The 22,585-nt window shown below is 39.6% G+C and overlaps 2 protein-coding genes across 4 annotated transcripts in view; one reads left to right on the top strand and one right to left on the bottom strand.

Annotated features, from left to right (window-relative positions):
* Positions 1 to 2,681: 2,681 nt before the first annotated feature.
* On the bottom strand, positions 2,682 to 14,406 carry LOC148346225 (sterile alpha motif domain-containing protein 12-like). Its single transcript, XM_088325347.1, has 4 exons — positions 14,270 to 14,406; positions 4,979 to 5,107; positions 4,753 to 4,893; positions 2,682 to 3,362 (listed from the first exon to the last, which is right to left on the bottom strand). Exons 2-4 carry the CDS (start codon positions 5,097 to 5,099, stop codon positions 3,343 to 3,345), a joined length of 282 nt encoding a protein of 93 aa, XP_088181473.1. The 5' UTR covers positions 5,100 to 5,107; positions 14,270 to 14,406; the 3' UTR covers positions 2,682 to 3,342.
* Positions 14,407 to 16,590: 2,184 nt separating this feature from the next.
* scara5 (scavenger receptor class A, member 5 (putative)) overlaps positions 16,591 to 22,585 on the top strand; it is an 81,169-nt gene continuing 75,174 nt past the window's right edge. For all 3 annotated transcript variants that reach the window (XR_015848317.1, XR_015848316.1, XM_088325445.1), the window contains exon 1: positions 16,591 to 16,797. Coding sequence is in view for 1 of the 3 variants with exons in the window: in XM_088325445.1 (XP_088181571.1) it covers positions 16,793 to 16,797 (5 nt within the window). In the remaining 2 variants the exon portion in view is untranslated. The remainder of the gene's footprint in view (positions 16,798 to 22,585) is intronic.

Raw genomic sequence — 22,585 nt, 5'->3', positions numbered from 1 at the left:
CTCGGTCCTGTTTCCTGTTGGTATTTCCTGTCTGGTATTGTTCCCGTTTATTTTGTCCTGTTTAATATCAGTTTCCAGTTTTGTTCCTGTCTAGTTTGTCCTGTTTAATTTTGATATCCTGTTGTGATATTGATCCTGTCTGTCCCATCCTGTCCGGTATCTACCCCATCTGTCCGATATCTGCTCGGGAAATTGGCATCGATCTCGTAGGCCTCTGGCTTCCTATCATTCCACGCCAGACTGCTGCCTAACGTGCATGACTCCCCATTTCCCGTAAAATATAAAGGCAGAACATACGGAACATTACACTAATTTCTCACTTCTTTGGCTTTCTAACAATAGTAGCAATTGCAAACACCGTCACCCGATACTGCGAGTATCAGCTATTTAAGACCACGCCCATAGAGGCATGATCTGGTTGAGCGCCACTGGTCCATATAAAATGAATTGGCTGGGCGATAGTCTTCCTTGTTTCTTCTGCCTGGATGGTTGGTCTCGCACGTGGCTGGATCAAGAGGTCTCAGGTTCGATTCCTGGCTCTTCTGTGTTATATTGAAATGAAATAAAATGATCTGCATTCATATAGCGCTTTTCAAGTCAATGACTTCCCAAAGCGCTTTAAAAATGTGCTCCACATTTCCCAATAGCGGCCATGCAGCCATGTAAGGCGCTAACCTGCTTATTGGGGTTATAGGGGTTAAGTGTCTTACCCAAGGACACTTCGACATGTAACACGGAGGAGCTGGGATTCGAACTGCGATCTCTTGATCCCAAAAAGAGCGCTCTACCTCCTGAGCTACTGCCGCCAATGTAATTAAAACATTCAAGGCTATATATTCATAAGATAATATTCTCACCGTATGTAATGATGTCGATTGGAGGGGCTTTCTTAAGTACAGAACATTACGCTAATTTCTCACTTCTTTGGCTTTCCAACAAGTGTAGCAATTGCAAACACCGTCACCCGATACTGCGAGTATCAGATATCTAAGACCACGCCCATAGAGGCATGATCTGGTCGAGCGCCACTGGTCCATATAAAAAGAATTGGCTGGGCGATAGTATTCCTCGTTTCTTTTGCCTGGATGGTTGGTCTCGCATGTGGCTGGGCCAAGCGGCCGTCCTAGCCTGCGGCCTTGAGATCAAGAGGTCCCAGGTTCGATTCCCGACTCTTCTGTTATATTTATATAGGGCAAGATACTGAATCCCTAATGCCCCCGATAAGCAGGTAGTTGCCTTGCGTGGCTAACGCTGCTATCAGTATGTGAGTGTGTGTGAATGGGTAAGTATAAAGTGTTTTGGGAGGTATTTATTTACTTAAAAACCACTATATAAATGCAGACCATTTACATTTACATGTTCAAACAATCGAAATAGGAGATTTCATAAGCCTTGGACACAGCAAGTACTCCCCGGAAGTCCCTGCTTTTCCACTTTGATGTGGTTTTCCGGAATAAAAGCCGACCTAAAGCTCGAAGACTAAACAGTGTTCCCGTCATATGCTAGTTTCTTCGTAATTCATGGTGCCGCTGGAATTCCAATGAGGGTGGCTGGGTGGGGGGAGCTGTTATTATTGATCATACTCGCGGCAGCGCGATAAATCTGTGACCGCTTGGTGAGAAATGAATCTTCCATACAAATGAGCGTCATCGCTTCTGGCCCAGAAAGTCCAAATGGAGATGAAATTGAGCGTGATTGCCTTCTCTTGTGGTTATATCATAAGAATGATACACTTCAGATTACTGTAACTCTGCAGGGAGAAACTTTTTAAGTCTATCGGGTTCTATTCATAAACCCAGTGGGTTTCTTTTGAGGAAAGGGAATGTCCGGGCTACAGCTATTATGATCTATGAACCAACTGGAGGGTCTATCAATGCTGTCCAAGCGCCACGTCTAATTAGCGCTAATTGTCAAACGATTTGCGCGGTCCAAACACTGATCGATTGGTGTCCCCGCACTGGGACTATTCATTAGTCTCACCCGTACTCCTCTAATTCATCCATATGGCCCTTTTATTCTCATTGCGCATGTACCGTAAATTCCGGACTATAGAGCGCACCTGATTATAAGCCGCACCCACCACATTTTAAGAGGAAACCGATTTTGTACTTACAGAAGCCGCACCTGTATATAATCCGCATGCGCCCACATTTAAACACGTAACAAAAACACAAAATTAACCCAAACCCGACTTGAAGTCCCGCGATTGAAACTAAATGTCCTTCATTAAAGTACACAGTCCAAAAATCACAGCCGGCAAAATGAACGGAAAATGATACCGGTACTTAAGGTTTGATGCAGACCTGCAGAGTCCGGGTCCCGTTGAAAGTAATCCAAGGAAAAAAGTGTATATTTCCAAAGGTAAGGGTGGGAAAAATATATATATCCACTATTGTCCGCCGCGTCCACAAACAGGTCTCACCTTTACCCCTCTTCCCGTCACCCCGCGTTTGTTCCGCCCCTTCTTTTTCATTCGCCCGTGCAAAACATATCAGAATAAGTGTCTAAAATAAATACAAATAAATACATTACAAAAATATACAGTTGCAAACACATATCATACATGGTTACACATATTTACAAAGAAGGACGGTACACCGAGAGAGTTTTCAAAGCTTTAATAATAATAATGTGACTTTCATCCCAAACAGTGCCTGTGACAGGGCAGTTAATGGTAGCAACACGCTCGCAACACAGTAAACGGGTCTGTTAAAAAAACATACCGTACTTGTAAAAATCACGGTAAACCGTCCTCATCTTCCTCATGTGCTGCGTCATGTGCCTTTCTTTTTGTATTTTGCATGATGAGGGTATGTTTACGCGAATTTAATTTATGCACAAGCCAAGAAGTTGCAGTCTTCCTCGGCGCATATATTTCACCGGTCTAAATCTTACCTTTTGTACTCGAGCGCCGCTGGCGGCCGTTAGAAAAAATTACATAAATTGGCCGCATCACTGAATAAGCCGCAGGGTTGAAAGTTAGGGAAAAAAGTAGCGGCTTATGGTCCGAAATTTACGGTAATTCTCCTATTAAGCCTTTGACATTAAAATATAATCAGGAGTTCAAAATATTAAACATGATATTAAGTATCTCCAAAAAACAAATCTCAGTTTACTCAAAAACGTGACATTGGAAATGTTCGTGACCACTTCCAACAAAGGAAGATATCAAATAATTTTGATAACATCTATCTGCCGGGCTTGTGTTTCAGAGAGGAAATTACATCCCCCCCCTTGTCATTGATTCTTTTTCTCTAGCTAAAATGTCCAGCACACCCCCACCTTGTCAGCTGATGGATGAAAAATGGAAGGATGGGTCTGAACCTCATATAAAAATGAACATCAATTCACCGGGAAGCATTCTGCAAAAGAAAACAGGAAAGAAGGACTTAAACACAATATCATGTTCCGAAGTCCAGGTACGGTGGAACCTCGGTTTTCGAACGCCTCTCGGTTCGAACAAATCGGAGTCCGACCAAAAATTTCGGTTCGTTCTGTTATCGAGTGCGGACGTGCTTCGTTTTGCTTTCGCTTTTAATATAGGTGTATGAAGTGTTTTAGCCCCTAATTATGCCTCCGAAGAAAGTCAGTGCAAGCAGCAAAGTTGCTACAGGTGAAAAAAGAAAAGTAGTGCGTACAACTATTGCATTTAAGAAAGAAATAATAGCAAAATATGAAGGAGGTGTGCGAGTGTCTGATCCTCTCCCCACCGTCCACCTGCGCCTTCTGCTGACCACCACAAAGGTAAGAAATCCTATTCATAATTCTTTTCTTTATCCTTTTTTTTTATTTTTACACGTTCATGTTAGCGTAATCTTTCGTGCGGAAGATTACGATGACGCGAACGTACGATTAGCCAGGGTTAGCTTTATGTTTACGTTGAACATTCAAGGTAAACATTCAGGGTGTTGGAACGGATTAAAACGATTTACATTATTTTTAATGGGAAAAATGATTTCGGTGATTGAACAAATCGGTTTTCGAACAGGGTTCTGGAACGGTTTATGGTCGAGAACCGAGGTTCAACTGTACGAATTTCTGAATTTCAAAAGGGGAGAAGTTCTGCATGTTTTGTAGAAGTTTCCCTTTCTGCACACATGAGATTTTTAGCAAGCTCTCCAGAAACAACAATCTTGTGGATGTGATTCACCTACGTTTTACGAGGAAACCTTAAGATCTCCGGCCCATCAGGGCTGGATTCTATGCACCTACACTGGACTAAAGCCCCACACACATTCGACATCATTAGCATGAAACATTTGGCGATTGACACCAAGGCTGAAGAATCCCCCGCACACTCTAATGCTGTATTCAGCTCTACTCCAAGTTGTCTAGGTCACGTGTTTTCTCATCATGGCGACTTCCACGATGTCAGATGGAAATTACGAACACGAGCATATACCGTAAATTCCGGACTATACGCCGCTACTTTTTTCCTGAATGTTCAGCCCTGCGGCTTATTCAGTGAAGCGGCCAATTTATGGAATTTTTCGGGATTCGAACTCCAATCTCTTGATCCCAAAACAAGCGCTCTACCTCCTGAGCCACTGCCGCCCCTCATGAGTTTTTAATTAAGTTTAAAGCTGGAAATGGGCCTCAGGACCACCAGGAAGACATAAACCCACCCCAATACATGGTATTGGTCTCTTCTCAACCCCCAAAAACATCCCTCACCATCTTTCAAACCTTATTGTTATCGACAGATAGAATCTCATCAAACTCAGTCATATTTAGTGTCAGAGCTGATCTCACCTGAGGAGATATCATCCAGTTCTCCCACCTCCTCTTGTATTCTGAGGAGGAGCAGGTCCTGCAACATCTCCTGCTGCTGCTCCACAGAGTCCACACCGAGCACATGCAGGTGGTGCTCCCGCAACCTTAGCAGAGCGCGACCTACAGTGCATCACGGCAATAACCACGATCATTACGCTGACAATATAAACACGATCCCTCGGATATTCGATTGTCCATCGGTTACCTGAGATAGCATGTTTCATCACGGCTTTTTGGAGTACGCCCAGAAGGTCGGGATAGCATTTTTCGATCCACTCCAGCACATCCTGGACCGACCACGACGACACCCGCTTGGACGCTGCCATCGCCGAAACTATAGCATTTAGTGGGGGAAATGATTTGAACTTGGTAATCTGAAAATCCTTTATTTAGTTTGAGATGTTTATCAATGAAAACAAATGAGATACTCTATTTGCTGACGACACAACAATATTAAACCCGGGTACAAATCTGCAGGAGAAGCAGGCAGAAATGACCAGAACACTCCAAAAAGTAAAATACACAAAATAATGGTTGAATTTAGATGGTGGTGGACTTCAGGAGAACCAGAACTCACCGGGTTCCTGTAACCATCAAGGGAGAATGTGTAGAATTTGTCCAGACCTACAAATACCTGGGTGTGCAGCTGGACAACAAACTGGACTGGACTGCCAACACAGAAGCTCTATGTAGGAAAGGGCAAAGCCGACTTTACTTCCTCAGAAGGCTGGCCTCCTTCAACATCTGCAAAAAGCTCCTGAAAATATTCTATGAGACAGTAGTGGCAAGCGCCCTCTTCTATGCGGCAGCGTGTTGGGGAGGCAGCGTCAAGAAGAAGGATGCCTCTCGTCTCAATAAACTGGCTAGGAAAGCGAGCTCTGTTGTGGGCAAAGAGCCGGACAGCCTAACAACAGTAGCTGAGAGACGCGCACTGAAAAAGCTGCGGTCAATCATGGACAATCCATCGCATCCACTACTCAGCATTATCTCCAGACAGAAGAGCAGTTTCAGCGACAGACTGCTGTCACTGTCTTGTACTACGGACAGACTGAAGAGATCTTTTCTTCCTCATGCCATGAGGCTCTTTAACTCCACCCGGCAGAGTAAAGGCCCACATTAAACCACACCAAGCACTATTTAGTTACTCTATATAACACGCTACAGTGGGCATTTGCACGTCACACTGGGTATTTGTATATTGTATTCTTTTGGCTTTATTATTGTACTGTTCTCAGCTCAGGGATACTGCTGGAAATGTGAATTTCCCTTCGGGGATGAATAAAGTATCTATCTATCTATCTAAAGACATTAAAATACAAATTAAGATGTAAATGTTCCAATAGAAAAAGTTAAAGAGTCTTAAAGTGATGATAGTAGCTGGAGACCAGCGCAAAGAACATTGCAGTAATGGGTAGATAAAGACACATATGGCAAACAAACCCCTACAAATAATGTACAATTCATTAATTTAGCCTTTCTTAGGTGATTGTAGAGCGATTTCGCGAATAAAGAATGGCTTTTTCGGTTACAGAAGAAAGCTATTGGCATTGTGCACAGCTCTGAATATAAAGAACATACAAACTAATAGGTTATGAAATCCAATACTCAATTAAGAAATGATATACAATACATACGCCTAGTAATCATGCTAAAGAGATTCATATCAAAAGTTTCTTTGGGTATTATATGTTATAGGAGCTGCTAGCGGTAAAATTGGTGGTCTGAAAATGTATTTTTTTCATGAATTTTCCCTTTTGTTTGATAGGGTTCCGTTTTCTTGATTGATTTTGAAAATGTCTTGCCTGTAGGGAAAAAAAGAATGGTTTAAAAACTGCTGTTTCAGGCCCACTCCCTACGGTAACATGTTTATTTATCACATTATTATTACTATAACAATGTTTTGCACAGCTGTTTTTGGGGAAATATTTCCTTTGGTCAATACATAGTCATCCTTCTCTGTCATGAACCGGAACAGGATCAGGACCCAATTGCGTGACTTTTTTCACACAAGCCTTTTATTTTACGGGAAATGGGGAGTCATGCATGTTAGGCAGCAGTCTGGCGTGGAATGATAAGAAGCCAGAGGCCGACGAGATAGATACCCATTGCCCGAGCAGATATCGGACAGGTGGGGTCTAAACCGGACAGGACGGGACAGACAAGATTGATATCAAAACAGGATATTGAAAATAAACAGGACAAACTAGATGGGATTGAAACATGAAACCGATATTAAACACCGGGACAGACAGGATATCAAAAATAAACAGAACAAACTAGACGGGAACGAAACTGGGAACCGATATTAAACAGGACAAAATAAACGGGAACAAAACCGGACAGGAAATTACCAACAGGAAACAGGACCGAGTCAAAACCCAGTTCTTGCGGGGCAGTGGTTCGTTGACGGACTGACACAGGAAGAGTGAGAGCACTGAGCCTAAATAGACGGAAAGGCAACGAGCCCCAGCTGGCGCCACGCGGGCGGGGCCAATTGGGCGCCATGGCAACCGTGACATTCTCAAGGTTTCTTATTTTCCTTGCGCTGAGGTTTTGAGTTTTTCCTTGCCCGCATGTTGGTTTAAGATCAGGGGATAGTGTCATTGTAATCCTGTGCAGTCCTTTGAGACATCTTGTGATTAAGGGTGTCACAAATAAATGTGACTTGACTTCTTATGTAAAAAGACGGACTCTAACATACCGTATTTTCACGACTATAAGGCGCACCGGAGTTTCATTTCCTAACCAATGTGTCAATCATCATTTGAATCGGTCACTATTGGCTAAAGTTATTGGGAGGTAAAGGAGGCGGGTCCTTTTTAGCATTTACCGGCTCGCATAGGCTAAAGCGGGGGAAAACAAAGCCTGCGATTGGCCGAAAAACATGTGAATCAAAAGTTAGGTTGCTCTACGGCCTGGAGAAAATATTTTTTACGAGTCTGTATTTGTAAACAGGAATTATGGGGCTAGACAGAGAGCTAGCAACTAGCAACGTCCATTGATGCAGATGCCTCTCTGCAGATTTTTTCTTTTAATCGTCAACATTATTGCGTGGAGTGTAAATATTTGACACGGTTGGATTTACTACACTCATGGATGTAAGAGGACCATGGTTGCATATCATTATTGAGCCTGATGGCTGCGTGGTGATCTACCCAGGCTTTATATTTTCCCAGTATCTTGTTTCAGACTGATCTTGATGTTTCTGTGATGAGTCTATTTTTCAATTCAATTCGAAGTGTTTCTTCCATCTTCGTAACATTGCTAAAATCCGTTCAATACTGTCTCAGTCGGATGCGGAAATTATAATTCATGCGTTTGTTACCTCCCGTCTCGATTACTGTAATGCACTACTCTCTGGTCTCCCGAAGTCTAGAATCAAGTCTCTTCAGCTGCTACAAAATGCCGCAGCGAGGCTTTTAACTAGGACAAAAAAGTACGATCACATAACACCGATTTTGGCTAACCTGCATTGGCTCCCAGTTAGCCTTAGATGTGATTTCAAGGTTCTCTTAGTATTATACAAAATCATACATGGACTTGCTCCCTCTTCCCTCTTATCTTTCAGATCTGATTTGCCCCTATGTCCCGGTCCGAAGCCTACGATCTGAGAGTGCCGGTCTTCTGGTGATCCCAAGAGCAAAGGAGTGTTCTGCTGGTTCGAGAGCATTCTCCATCCGGGCACCGGTGCTGTGGAATGCTCTTACCCCTAAGATCCGATCTGCAACCTCAGTGGAAATGTTTAAATCTAAGCTTAAAACTCACTTCTACTCCATAGCATATGAATAACCTACTCTTCTCGTCGGCTGAAAAATAGTCTGTGTAATATAGTGTAATAATCTGTGAAGCCCTTTGAGACTCTTTGTGATTTATACAAATAAAAATGACTTGACTTGACTTGATTGTCATATGCACAGTAAAGAACCACGTTTCCCTGCAAAACGAAATTCTTACTTTGCTGTCCACACAGTTGACAGCGGAAAAGAAAATAGAAATTAAGGAATGGTTGGCATTTCTTGAATCCCAAGACCTTCCTAATTATATGTGGAATGACGCATTTGAGTGATTGGTTGACATCGTACAGACACAGTGTCGGGACGTGTCTGAGACACGTATTTGCTTCTTTGGGAGCCGTCGGAATGTTAAGGGGTTTGACTGACTGCTTTGTTTACTTTCCCACTGTGGCGCCTTATAGTCCGGTGCGCCTTATGTATGAAAAATATACGACAAAAAATATTTTTGGGGGGGTGCGCCTTATAACCAGGTGCGCCTTATAGTTGTGAAAATACGGTACTCCGTGTTTCTTGAGATGCAATCAAATAAATGAAAAGGGTTGTTTTTTTTTGCAGTTTGGATTTGTAATGCATTTTAAATTTACCAGACACATTTCACAGTGCATCTCCATCAGACCAGCAACTCCATCCCAGGAGATGACCAGAAAGGAAACAAGTGATATTGACTACAGTGGAAATCATTTTAAACATTTACGGCATTTCCAGGCTACTATTATTACTGCGTGTCACAGCAAGACGTGTATCGATTTTGAAGGAGATCCAACTCTGCAATTTGAGGAAGTCGAGGTGAGGGGTCAAGAAGGAATAAAGATAGGAGTACAGCGCACGCTCCTTGTCAGCACTCTATTTTCATCTAGGAAACCGATTGATTTCGAATATATTACACCAGAGCACGTGTGTCCAATTCCCGGCCCGCGGGCCACGTCCGGCCCGCCGAGTAATCATATCCGGCCCGCAAGACCATTTCACACTATTGTTATTAATGGCCCGTCGATATGAACAACGCCGTCTCATCCCTGGATGTCATCTTCGGACGTTTTAGTCACTGCACCTATTCCTTCATATACGACGTATACTATACTATATACCAGGGGTCGGGAACCTATGGCTCGCGAGCCAGATATGGCTCTTTCTATGCAAATTTTCTCCATCTCGTTCAAAACTTGAGCCATTGATCCTGTTCAGATACACTCAAAGCCAAACCAAAGCTAAATTAGCAGTACTTTTCAGAATACATAGGGCACGTTTTCACTACAATTTACAGTCAAGGTGTCACACACAAAAAAATCTCGTTTTGGCTGTACAACGCTAAAGAATCCTTTATATAAAAGCTCACTATATAATCTGTGTTCAGTGTTTTTGATGAATCCACGGAACAAATTGTAAATACACCAAAACACCGGAAGAGAACTTAAAGTTATTTGATTGGGTGAGTGGGAGGGATGGGTGGAGCTATGCAAAAAGTGCAAGAACTCCCTCCCATCTCTCGCCCTACTCCGTCTGCGCCAAAGGTAAGCACATCAGGCTCCCTGTTCTCAGAATGTTGTGAGGTTTTTACAAAATAATTTGTCTAACATTTTTATATTTCTATTTTTGACAGGAGATATATTAAGGAGAGCAAAATCTTTTGGGATATTTAATTTTTTTTAACATAAACATTGACATAGGAGCAAAGGAATTTGAATGTTGTTTTAATGTTAAGTTCTAAGTTGTATAATTTAACAAGATATTTTTATTGACAGCAAAATAATAAATACTGTATAAGTGATTTAAGGTTTGAATGTAATATTCTTGTCTGTTTTTATTCATATTTATGTTCCAAAAACATTCAGTTTAAGTGTGTTCAATAAATGTTTATCCTGGTTGGCCCGCCACCTTAAGTGTGTTTTGAATTTTGGCCCCTTGTGCAAATGAATTTGACATCCCTGCACCAGAGTGTAAAGACCTTTCGTAGACTGGATCAAACCCCAGGATCCGGTTCTTAAAATACCTAAGCAACACTAAAGAGTATAGAAGATATTTCAAAATATTATTTTCATCATCATAATTATTGTAAATATTACTCCTAAAAATGTATCGGACAAACAAAAACCGAGGACCGTAGTTCGCCGATTATCAGCATCTCCATTAATAGTAGCAAACACGACTGCAAAATCTGCCAAAATGGGAAAACGCTGAGAAAAACGAAGTAAAATCCTAAAAAAATAAAGTAGCCTTTGCGATATGAACTCCTCCTGAGGGTGAGGGGAAAAAAACTGGAATTGTTGATGTGACCTTTTCAGTTAAGTTTAAGAATGTTATTTCCTGTGTCAATTAGCGGAGACTCCACAGTAAACTGGGCTCATTGGGATTGAGTGAAAACATATTTAAGGACTTTAAAAGTCAAGATGTTTCTTTTTTCCTTTTTTTTATGCAGGACAATTCAAAGTTTGTCACAAGACTTAAAACCTGCCATGTAAAAAATAAACTGACTTTTTTATTATTTAATTAAAAAAAACGTCACAAATGTTGGGGGGTTGTCCAATATGGCTCTTTCAACATTTTAGATTGCAAGTCCCTACTCTAATCTAAGTCAAGTCAAGTTTATTTGTGACGCCCTTAATCACAAGGAGTCTCAAGGTGCTGCACAGAGCACAGACGATTGCAAACTACAGACTATTATGACACCATCCCCTGATCTAAAACCTACATGAGGGCAAGAAAAAACTCAAAAACCTCAGTCAGGTCAGTTCAAGTCAAGTTTATTTGTGACGCCCTTGATCACAAGGAGTCTCAAAGGGCTGCACAGACCAAAGATGATTGCAAACTGCAGACTATTATGACACCATCCCCTGATCTAAAACCTACATAAGGGCAAGGAAAAACTCAAAAACCTCAGTCAAGTCATGTTTATTTGTGACGCCCTTGATCACAAGGAGTCTCAAAGGGCTGCACAGACCACAGACTATTGCAAACTACCGACTTTTATTACAGCGTCCCCTGATCAAAGACCTACATGAGGGCAAGGAAAAACTCAAAAACCTCAGTAAAGTCATATTCATTTGTGATGCCCTTAATCACAAGTGGTCTCAAAGTGCAGCACAGACCACAGACTATTACAGACTTGGTTGGTTCATTGGTTGGATCCCTTAACCACTAGGGTCGTAGGGAGCACCGTTTCCTGTGGGCAAGTCCAGGCTGGTGGCACCCATCCCTTTCACTGACTATTATGACACCATCCCCTAATCTAAAACCTACATGAGGGCAAGGAAAAGCTCAAACTCAGCGAGAAGAAAAAACAAAGAAACCTTGAGAATGGACCGCACATGAGGTAATCCTCCACAAGAAGTCTCAAAGAGCTGCACAGACCACAGACTATTGCAAACTACAGACTATTATTAAACCATCCCCTGATCTAAAACCTACATGAGGGCAAGGAAAAACTCAAAAACATGAAGAAAATGAAGAAACCTTGAGAAAGTACCACACATGAGGTAATCCCCTTTGGAATTACATTTTTGAAGACCAGAAGTGAACACGTGAAACATTTTGGCAAAAATCAAATAAATGTGTCACTATTTAATTGTTCAATTTCCTGATACGGGTTTTGAAGAAGCAACAAAAATAAAACACATGAATAGAATTAATTTACACTAGACCATTAAATAGATACATGTAGCTATAATTGAATAAATACAAAAACAATTCATGTTATTTGATATTTTATTAATTTGTATTACGTTGATTGGAATGTCACATTTATTTATTTAATTTTCGGTTCTCCACAGGATCAAGCCCATAGGATTTCATAGAATTATTCGTGTTACCATCACATGCATTTCCTTCCCCCCTCTTTCCTCACATGGTTAGCCTGTGCCTCACCATAAAATGTATTTAATCATCATCATTATTATCATTATTATTTGTTTTGTTTTAACCATTGTTTGTCTATGGTACTAAATGTTTCTATAAAACACGTTGGGCTGCAATCCATTGCCTTAAAAGTTCTTTATAAATCAATTTTGATTTGACTACCGATTAATAATACCGATAATTACAGTATTTCCCGATGACAAATAGCATTTATTTACAAACCAATCACGTTTCCTTTGCGTAGTCTTTTTATAATCATACAATGGCGCTCTCTTGTGGTAAAAAAATAACACAGAAACGTTTGCTCATCTAATCGATTTAATATGTGTAATTTTTGTTAATAATATTGATAATAATAACAATAAAAAAATAATAATACATCGCTTTATTTTTTATTTTTTTTCGAAACAGGTACATTTAACGAAACAAAGCACACGTATTTGACAACATTCTGTAAGTGCAGTGGTTCTCAAAGTAGGCACCAATTGTTCGGATTAGATAGATAGATAGATAGATAGATAGATACTTTATTCATCCCCCAAGGGAAATTCACTTTTCCAGCAGCATCCCTAAGCTGAGAACAATCGAAAATAACTGAGAACAATCGAAAATAACACGGGAGCTGCTGGAGTGGCTGCCATTCGTGACGGCGCCGGAGAAACGATTCAATTTGAATCATGTACAAACAAACAAACAATTGAATCATGTACAAGAAACGATTCAATCTGAATCATGTACAAACAAACAAACAATTGAATCATGTACAACAAACAAACAAAATATTTATGTTTCAATAAGTGGAGTGTTAATAAAATGGGGGGAAAATAATTTCTGATACTGATATAACCAGGTAAAACTAATTTTAAGTTACCTGTCCAAATGAATGTTGTGCCATCTCACCTTTCCCACTCTCTCTGCTCGCTCCTGAAACTTTTTCAAATAGTCCAAAATTTTACCTCATCTTCTCCGCTCACCTCGTCGTCCTCTTCTCCTTCCACACAGTTTTTTGTGCTTTGTTTAGAGTTATGTAGCCTCATCTAGGACTCTCAAAGCATTTGAGATTCCATAAACTACACTAAATCAAAACCAGAGTATGTTTCACGGACAGCAACAATACAAGAATTGATTTACTTGACTCAATTATTGAAAGACATGGGCCACAATATTGAGAAAACATCAGGGGGGAATACGTCTTGCAAAAAAAAATCCTGTAATTGGTAAAGAAAATACCATTTGATCTGAGAAAATGTTTTGCAGGAAAAGGTCGTTCGGTGTGTTGTCCAACTGAAAAAAATGATTGCAAACGCATTTATAAAACCTGCTAAAAATAACTGATTATAGAAATGTGGGTGTCATCATCAAGTGGGGCTGTAATAAGTGATGTTGCAAACTTGCCATACACATTAATGTTATGTAAAGTATACAGTACTATTTGTCTGGGCAGAGATTTTATAGACCAAAGACAAAGGCAGTTACTCCCCAGAAAACAGTTGGTGACAGCTTTTCTATAATTCAGAAGAGGTCACCAACAGCACCATTAATAATCAACTCAATAAAGACGATACACTTGCATAACACTAGCCAACTGTCGTCACCTGTATGTTTGTGGTCACTGGGTGACATTTACAACAAGTGAGAAAATATTTGCCATTAAGATCATGTACTTACTTTAATGTCACATTAGAGACTTTTAAAATAATGACACCCGAAATAAGCTCATTTTAAGGAATCCGGTGACAGAATTGACCAACAAAGGATCACACAAGCTGCATGTTACCTACAGCCATAAAGGTAACATTGACTCTTCTCGTCCACTTAATGCTACAAAGACATAAAAAGCTTTTTTTTACCTGTTGATTCAATCAAGTAATGTGTTCTTCTTGTTGTTGTTTTTTTCCAAAATATGTTGTTCGTGAAAAAAAGAATAGCGAAGTTGCTAGAGTTTTGCCTTAACTTGTCAAAGAGGAAGGCAGCCACCTGGTCGTGGCCGCACCTCCATCAGGTATGTTCACGAATACTCGGAATTTCTAAAAACGACTAGCACCGAACAAACACAACCAGAACATTATCCCATCCATTTTCTGCAGCGTACTGCACGTGTGTTTTTTTTTTGGGGAGTTGTATTTTTACAGTATTTATGTTCTCATACTTCAGTAGTGATCCATCTGCATGAATATTTCTCTAGTAGTGTTTTGTATATAATAGTATTAGGTAGTATTTTTGAAGTATTTCCAAATCTGTATTTTCATAGTAGTGTTTTTGTCATGTTTCTTTAATATTTTTGTAATGTTACTGAGTTTGTATTTTCGTAGTATTTCGGGGGTAATATTTCTGTATAGTATTTTAGCAGTATTTCTGGACAGTTTTGTAGTATTTCTAGAGTAGCGTTTTTTTCATGTTTCTTTAGTATTTTTGGAATGTTACTGTGGTTGTATTTTCGTAGTATTTCTGTGGTAATATTTCTGTTGTAGTATTATGTATTATAATATTTCTGTATAGTATTTTAGCAGTATTTTCGGACGGTTTTTGTAGTATTTCCATAAAAGTGTTTTTGTCATGTTTCTTTACTATTTTTGGAATGTTAATGTGGTTGTATTTTCGTAGTATTTCTGTGGTAATATTTCTGTAGTAGTATTATGTATTATAATATTTCTGTGTAGTATTTTAGTAGTATTTCTGTATAGTTTTTGTAGTATTTCCATAGTAGTGTTTTTGTCACATTTCTTTAGTATTTTTGTAATGTTACTGTGTTTGAATTTTCGTAGTATTTCTGGGGTAATATTTCTGTAGTAGTATTATGTATTATAATATTTCTGTATAGTATTTTAGTAGTATTTCTGCAGTTTTTGTAGTATTTCCATAGTAGTGTTTTTGTCATGTTTCTTTAGTATTTTTGTAATGTTACCGTGTTTGTATTTTCACATTATTTCTGAGGTAATATTTCTGTAGTAGTATTATGCATTGTAATATTTCTGTATAGTATTTTAGTAGTATTTCTGTACAGTTTTTGTAGTATTTCCATAGAAGTGTTTTTGTCATGTTTCTTTACTATTTTTGGAATGTTAATGTGGTTGTATTTTCGTAGTATTTCTGTGGTAATATTTCTGTAGTAGTATTATGTATTATTATATTTCTGTATAGTATTTTAGTAGTATTTCTGGACAGTTTTTGAAGTATTTCCATAGAAGTGTTTTTGTCATGTTTCTTTAGCATTTTTTGTAATGTTACTCTGTTTGTATTTTCGTAGTGTTTCTGTGGTAATATTTCTGTAGTAGTATTTTGTATTATAATATTTCTGTAGTTGTATTTTCGTAGTATTTCTGTACAGTTTTTGTAGTATTTCCATAGTAGTGTTTTTGTCATGTTTCTTTAGTATTTTTGGAATGTTACTGTGTTTGCATTTTTTTTAGTATTTCTGGGGTAAATTTTCTGTAGTAGTATTATGTATTATGATAGTTCTGTGTAGTATTTTAGCAGTAGTTTTGCACAGTTTTTGTAGTATTTCCATAGTAGTGTTTTTTCATGTTTCCTATGTATTTTTGTGTTGTTACTGTGTTTGTATTTTCGTAGTATTTCTGTGGTAATATTTCTGTTGTAGTATTTTGCATTATAATATTTATGTAGTTGTATTTTTGTAGTATTTCTATACTATTTTTTCAGAATGGAAGCAAAATAATATATGAGGTCCCTGCTTTTGAATACTGTATTTGATATTTATTTTTGTAGTTATTTTGTGGTAGTTTTGTTTTTCTGTAGAAGTATTTTTGTTGGAGAGTAATCATCACTAACACACGAACAGGGTTACTTTAACTGGATTACTTTCAATTACTTTTGGATTACTCCAATACCAAATATGCTAATAAAAGACAAAAGAAACTAAATGTGAATAAAATGACTCTCAACACGTGGTAATCTTTCTTTCTTAGCTTTGATCTCTTTGATCTCCGGCAAAACGAACATAAAATGCCACAGAAGCAAAATGAAAATCAATCCAAACAGCTTGCCAACATCATTTTTGCCGTTCCATGTATTCCGTTACTCCCTGCACGTAACATTGCCGACCACAAGATGTCGCATGCGCATAGCGCACGATGGAGGCGCTCTCCTCCTCCGATTGAAGAGCTCCAGCTGGACTTTGCTTGACTTTTTGGGATCACATGCTGATGTTTTTGTGGAGCTTGCACATTTTACTCGATTTAGTCCGACTGTCTGTTGTTGTTTTTGAAGACGGAGGAGGAGAGAACGCGCACGGTGCGTCTTTGAGCCGCAGCTGTAGTTTTCGCTTAGTGGCGCAGTACGCGAAAGGATGAGCGTCTTGGACCTGTGCTATCTTTGATTTTTATGGCCATTTGCCGTCTCCCAGTTGACTGCTGATGAGGTGAGTGGATAGAGTTTTCATTTGATGGAATAGGTGAGAACCACCAGGTGAGAACCACCAGGAAAAGTATGTGTGTGTCTGTGTGTGGTGTCAAGCTCTGGAACAATTTACAAGACGAGATCAAACAATGTCCAACTATTCACGTGTTTAAATTTAAATACAAAAAAACATTCCTGGCGGAATGCAAGGGATGAAGAAAATCGGGTATGAGTGATACGAGTGCGTCTAGATCACAGGTGTGAAAGAGGCGGCCCGCGGGCCAGATCAGGCCCGCTAAGGGATTGAATCCGTACCGCGATACCATACTGAGAGAAGCGCAAGAGAAAAACAAGCTGCAGGTTGAAATATGTCAACTTGATGTTGCTAAAGCCAGGTGCCTCGAACAAAGACACTGTACTTGTATTTATTTCTCTCTCTCTCTCTCTCTCGCTTTCTCACTCTCTTGCTCTCTCTTTCCCATGGGGCGGCATTAGCTCAGGAGGGAGAGTGCTCGTCATGCGATCAAGGGATCGCAGTTCGATTCCCGGCTCCTCCGTGTTACATGTCAAAGTGTCCTTGGGTAAGACACTGAACCCCTAATACTCCCAATAAGCAGGTTAGCACCTTACATTGCTGCACGGCTGCTATTGGGAAATGTGAAGCACACTGTAAAGCGCTTTGGGAAGTCTTGACTTGAAAAGCGCTATATAAATGCAGATCATTTCATTTCATTTCATTTCTCTCTCTCTCTCTCTCTCTCTCTCTCTCTCTCTCTCTCTCTCTCTCTCTATTTCTTTTCCACCCCTTTCTCCCACTGTCTCTGTCTTTTTCACTCTCTGTGTCTCTCTTTTTCTCTTCCTTTGTTGCTCTTTCTCCCTCTGTGTCTTTTAACCTCTTTTGCTCTAACTTCCTTTTTTCCTTTTCTCTCTTTTTACCCTTCGCGCTTTCTTTTCTCTTTTCTCTCCTTCTGTCTTTCTATTTCTCTTTTGATTTATTCCTTCCTCTCCTTTTCTTTTCCCCCTCTCTCACGACTTTTTATCTTTTGTTTCCCACACTCTCTCCCTCTCTCTCTTTTTCTTATATCGCATCGCATCGCATCAGCCGTACCGCTTATCCTCATTAGGGTCGCGGGGGGGCTGGAGCCCATCCCAGCCATCTCCGGGCAGTGGGCAGGGGACACCCTGAACTGGTTGCCAGCCAATCGCAGGGCACACATGGACAGACAACTCATTCGCTCATTCACACCTAGGGACAATTTGGACCGGCCAATTCACCTGAAATGCATGTTTTTGGAACGTGGGAGGAAACCGGAGTGCCCGGAGGAAACCCACGCAAGCACGGGGAGAACATACAAACTCCGCACAGGATGTCTGGAGCTGGATTTGAACCCACGACAGGTTCCCATGACATGAACTGTGCCGCACAAGCGCTAACCACTGCGCCGCCGTGCTGCCTTTTCTTATATATATATATATATATATAAATTTTTTTTTTTTTTTTTTTTTTCCTTTTGTGTGGCAACTAAGTCATTATCAAACATGTCCAAAACTTGACATCACGTTACATTTTGCTGAGTTTCCGGCAATGCAATATTCTTTTTCACTTTTGAATGAATTGACTCATGTATTCTTGCAAAGGTTGTATGGCCTACAAACATCATTTGTATTTACAACAATTCTTTCACAAGATTTCCATTTCTTTTTTTTCCTGGTGTCTTTTGTCGCGTACTATTAACATTTTGGGGGGCTTATTTAGTCAGTTGCACGATACACAACTGTATTAATTCACATTTTTAGTGGAAGTAAAATGTTGGCAACAAGATTGACTTGGTGTAATTGGAAATTATTTGAATGCAACACAAACTTTTTCTTCTTTTTCCCTGTTTTTTTCCATTTTTAAAAAATTCCTTTAAAAAAAATCTCATTGTGTTTATTTTTTCCTAGCTGTTACTTTTTTTCTTTTTGTCCCCTATTTACTTTTTTCCTTTGTTTGTTTCTTTTCTTTTTTTCTGGCTTTTTTCTGATTTTTTCTCTTCCTTTTGTTTCTTTTTATCTCAGCTTTTCACTACTTTTTCATTTTGCTTCTAAATGCGGTATTTGGAAGTCAAGGTCGAAGTAGAACGAAGCCAGTAGAGTTTTTCGAGAACCGGCTTCTTCGGCTCGGCTCACTAAAAGGAACCGGCTCTTTCGGGTCCTAAACGGCTCTTCAGGTTGTTTTTGCTTCTTTCATCCCTATGTGGCCAAATATTATGGAAAATTATGCACAAAATGACTTAAAGGAGGGTGAAAGAGGACAAAAAAGAAGAAAAATACCAAACACAATGAGATTATTTTTTTTACAGGAATTTAAAAAAAAGTAGAAAAAACAGAGAAATAGAATTAAAAGTTTGTGTTGCATTCAAATAATTTCCAATTATACCAAGTCAATCTTGTTGCCAACATTTCACTTCCACTAAAAATGTGATTAAATACAGTTGTGTATCATGCAATCGACTAAATAAGCCCCCAAAAATGTTAGTATTATGCGAGAAAAGATACCAGGAAAAAAAAAATGGAAATCTAGTGAAAGAATTGTTGTAAAAACAAATGACGTTTGTAGGCCTTACGACTTTTTCAATAATACATGAGTCAATTCATTCAAAAGTGATTTTTTTTTTGCTTTGCAGGAAACTCAGCAAAATGTACATGATGTCAAGTTTTGGACATGTTTGATAATGACTTAGTTACCACACTTGAGATTGCTGTTGCTCACTGTTCTTTCAAGCGTTGCTCACCGACTTTGTGTGAACGCTCAGACCCGTGGGGAAAATTACAGGGAACATTGGTAGGGAGCCTATTCAGGCATCTTAAGGTAATGGGCAGGAGGCACACAGAGATATGCAACAATCCTGTCTTTGGAATGGAGTGCCCGGCGCAAATTCACGTAAGCATGGGAAGAACATGCAAACTCTGCACAGAGTGGCCAGTCGCTGGATTTGAACTTGGGACCGCTGAACAGTGGGACTGATGTGCTCACCGCACAACCAAAACAATCTTCCTTTTTTGATACAGTTTGGTTTAGGGCAGGGCTGTTCAAACTTTAAGCTCTAGTTTCTTCAGATATTAAAACGAAACCCTTGATTTGTAAATAACTATAACGTGTATTTAACGACGAATCGTTTTTCTCAGTCAAAGGAAACTGCAGTGTTCTATATGGAAGTAAATCTTTGCTTTCCCACCCTCTTTTAACACACACATAGATACACGAGGTATGCAAACACTCATGCAGGAACTATCTGAGAGGGTTTGAGTGTGATGAGAGGCGGAGGGGAGTTGGAATCCCCTAGCAGCCTTAATAGTTTCAGTCCAAATGTCATTCTGTTAGCCTTAATGAGAAAGTCAAGACCGAGTGCTTTGAATGGCTTTGTTGAACTCTTGCTCACCCAGACAAACCCACTGTGGTTTCCTCATGGGAATTTTTGCACTCACCGGCGTTGTTCGAATCATAAAGAAATTGTTTTTTCTACCGAAAATGAAATATGGAAGTGATCCATGTGTATATTAGACATGGCACAGTCAGCTGTACGGATAAATGGACATACATTGTATTCATCATTTGATTGTCAAAAGAGGAAAACAATATCTAAGCTGGGTGAGACATATACAGTGGAACCTGGGTTCTCGACCATAATCCTTTCCAGAACCCTGTTCGATAACCGATTTGTTCAATCACCGAAATCATTTTTCCCATTAAAAATAATGTAAATTGTTTTAATCCGTTCCAACACCCTGAATGTTTACCTTGAATGTTTAACGTAAACAAAGCTAACCCAGGCTAATCGTACGTTCGCGCTATCGTAAACTTCCGTACGAAAGATGACGCTAACATGAACGTGTAAAAATAAAAAAATCAGGTCGTTTACAAGTCATTTAGCACCCGGGTCTCCATAACAAGTGGTGAGCGGTTCATTGGAAAACGGGCTCCGTTCCAACACCCTGAATGTTTACCTTGAATGTTTAACGTAAACACAAAGCTAACCCAGGCTAATCGTACGTTTGCGTTGTCGTAATCTTCCGTACGAAAGATTACGCTAACATGAATGTGTAAAAATAAAATAAAAAGATAAAGAAAAGAATTATGAATGGATTTCTTACCTTTGTGGTGGTCAGCAGAAGGCGCTCGCACACCTCCTTCATATTTTGCTATTATTTCTTTCTTAAATGCAATAGTTGTACGCACTACTTTTCTTTTTTTTCACCTGTAGCAACTTTGCTGCTTGCACTGACTTTCTTCGGAGGCATAATTAGGGGCTAAAACACTTCGTACACTTATATTAAAAGCGAAAGCAAAACGAAGCACGTCCGCACGCGATAACAGTCGGTCACGAAAAGAGCGATCTACACCCGTACGCCGCTCAGCATCGCACCCTAGCGTACGCACTCACGCATTGCCGGCGTTCGAACTCCGATTTTTTGACCGAACAGCGAAGCAAGAATTTCTCGAAATTTTTGCTCGGACTCCGATTTGTTCGAACTGAGAGGCGTTCGAAAACCGAGGTTCCACTGTATGGTTCTTTTCCTGAGTACATTTGGCTCAGCGATAAAATTGTGCTAAATACAAATTTCCTCGACAACATTTCAACAAGTGCAGAGTAGGATCTTATGTCGCAAATACAGCACCATTCGTCTGAAAAGTTCTGTCAATTATATAAAAAGCATACTCCCCACGACAGTTTACTGTCAAAGTGTCACACCAACAGACCCAATTTTGGCTGCACGTCGCTAAGGAATCTATTATATAGAAGCTCATTAAACAATCTATAAGGAAAACCCATATACAAACTTTAAACAGCCAGAAACACCAGCCAAACACAGTGCAATTCGATTGTGTGAGCGGTAGGGATGGGTGTAACAATGCACACAGGGCACTTCTCTGCCCTGCGCCGTCTGCACTGAAGGTAAATACGTCAGTATAATCGTTTTCAGTATTTTGTGACATTTTTACAAAAGAACCCTGCTTGCACCTTGTTTAAAAACACTTATTTATGAGAAAAAATGAAGGTCGAACTTAGCCTCATCGATTTTAAAGTGGTATATTCGTTTGTATGGGAAACAGGCTCTGGCATTATTCTGATTTTATTAATTCTATCAAATAATCTAACGTCACACAGTCAAATAAATAAAGGTGAGTTTAACTTACTTTTGGAAGATGCGCTTCAAAAGGTCCTCCTTGGTGGTAAAAAGTGACTGAAAAATAGCATTCCGACCATTTTCTCAATCAAGCTTTCTTGTTCCACTTTCATTTCAAAAGATATGGCTCGCCTTTTCTTTACACTTTACACCAACTTTATTGAATGGATGCACAAGATAAAAATGTCAAAGTTCTTAGCGCACTGAATAATGGGTCAAAATACCAGCAAGAGTGTGTGAAAGCCTTGTAAAGATAAGAAAATCATTTCACGGCTGCCATTGCCAACAAAGGTGATATAGCAAAGTATCGAGAACTTTAAACTTTAAAGGGACACTGCGTATTATTTGACCACTAGATGTCAGTGTACTGGATAATACAACCGAAATCAAGTACTACCAAACTCAAGGAAGAATACAAACTGCGAAGACTCTATTTTACTTCCATATTTTTGGGCCAAGCCTTTTGCAAGGTTTTTGGGCATACGTAGCAGCACGATGGTGGACAATGATGTCAGCTCTCTAGGTGAGGCTTATGATAAACAAAACCAATGCAAATTTCTCAACCTAGCAGTATTTTTAAAAATGTACGTCCATTTAATAATGTTCACAATTTTTTGCTGATTAATTGAAAAGGTTTGAGA

This window comes from Urocampus carinirostris, chromosome 20 (genome assembly GCF_059441175.1).
Source record: "Urocampus carinirostris isolate Australia breed hairy pipefish chromosome 20, RoL_Ucar_1.0, whole genome shotgun sequence".
In the NCBI taxonomy this organism is placed as follows: Eukaryota; Metazoa; Chordata; class Actinopteri; order Syngnathiformes; family Syngnathidae; genus Urocampus; species Urocampus carinirostris.
Note: the sequence above shows the minus strand (reverse complement) of the source record. Positions and strands in the feature narration are given on the sequence as shown.

Coding starts and splice junctions, on each gene's coding strand:
- LOC148346225 (XM_088325347.1), bottom strand. CDS start 5,099: ATGGCAGCGTCCAAGCGGGTGTCGTCGTGGTCGGTCCAGGATGTGCTG. Junction 4,894..4,978: donor GATGAAACATGCTATCTCAG/GTAACCGATGGA, acceptor GATGCACTGTAG/GTCGCGCTCTGCTAAGGTTG. Junction 3,363..4,752: donor ACTGGATGATATCTCCTCAG/GTGAGATCAGCT, acceptor TTTCTTTTGCAG/AATGCTTCCCGGTGAATTGA.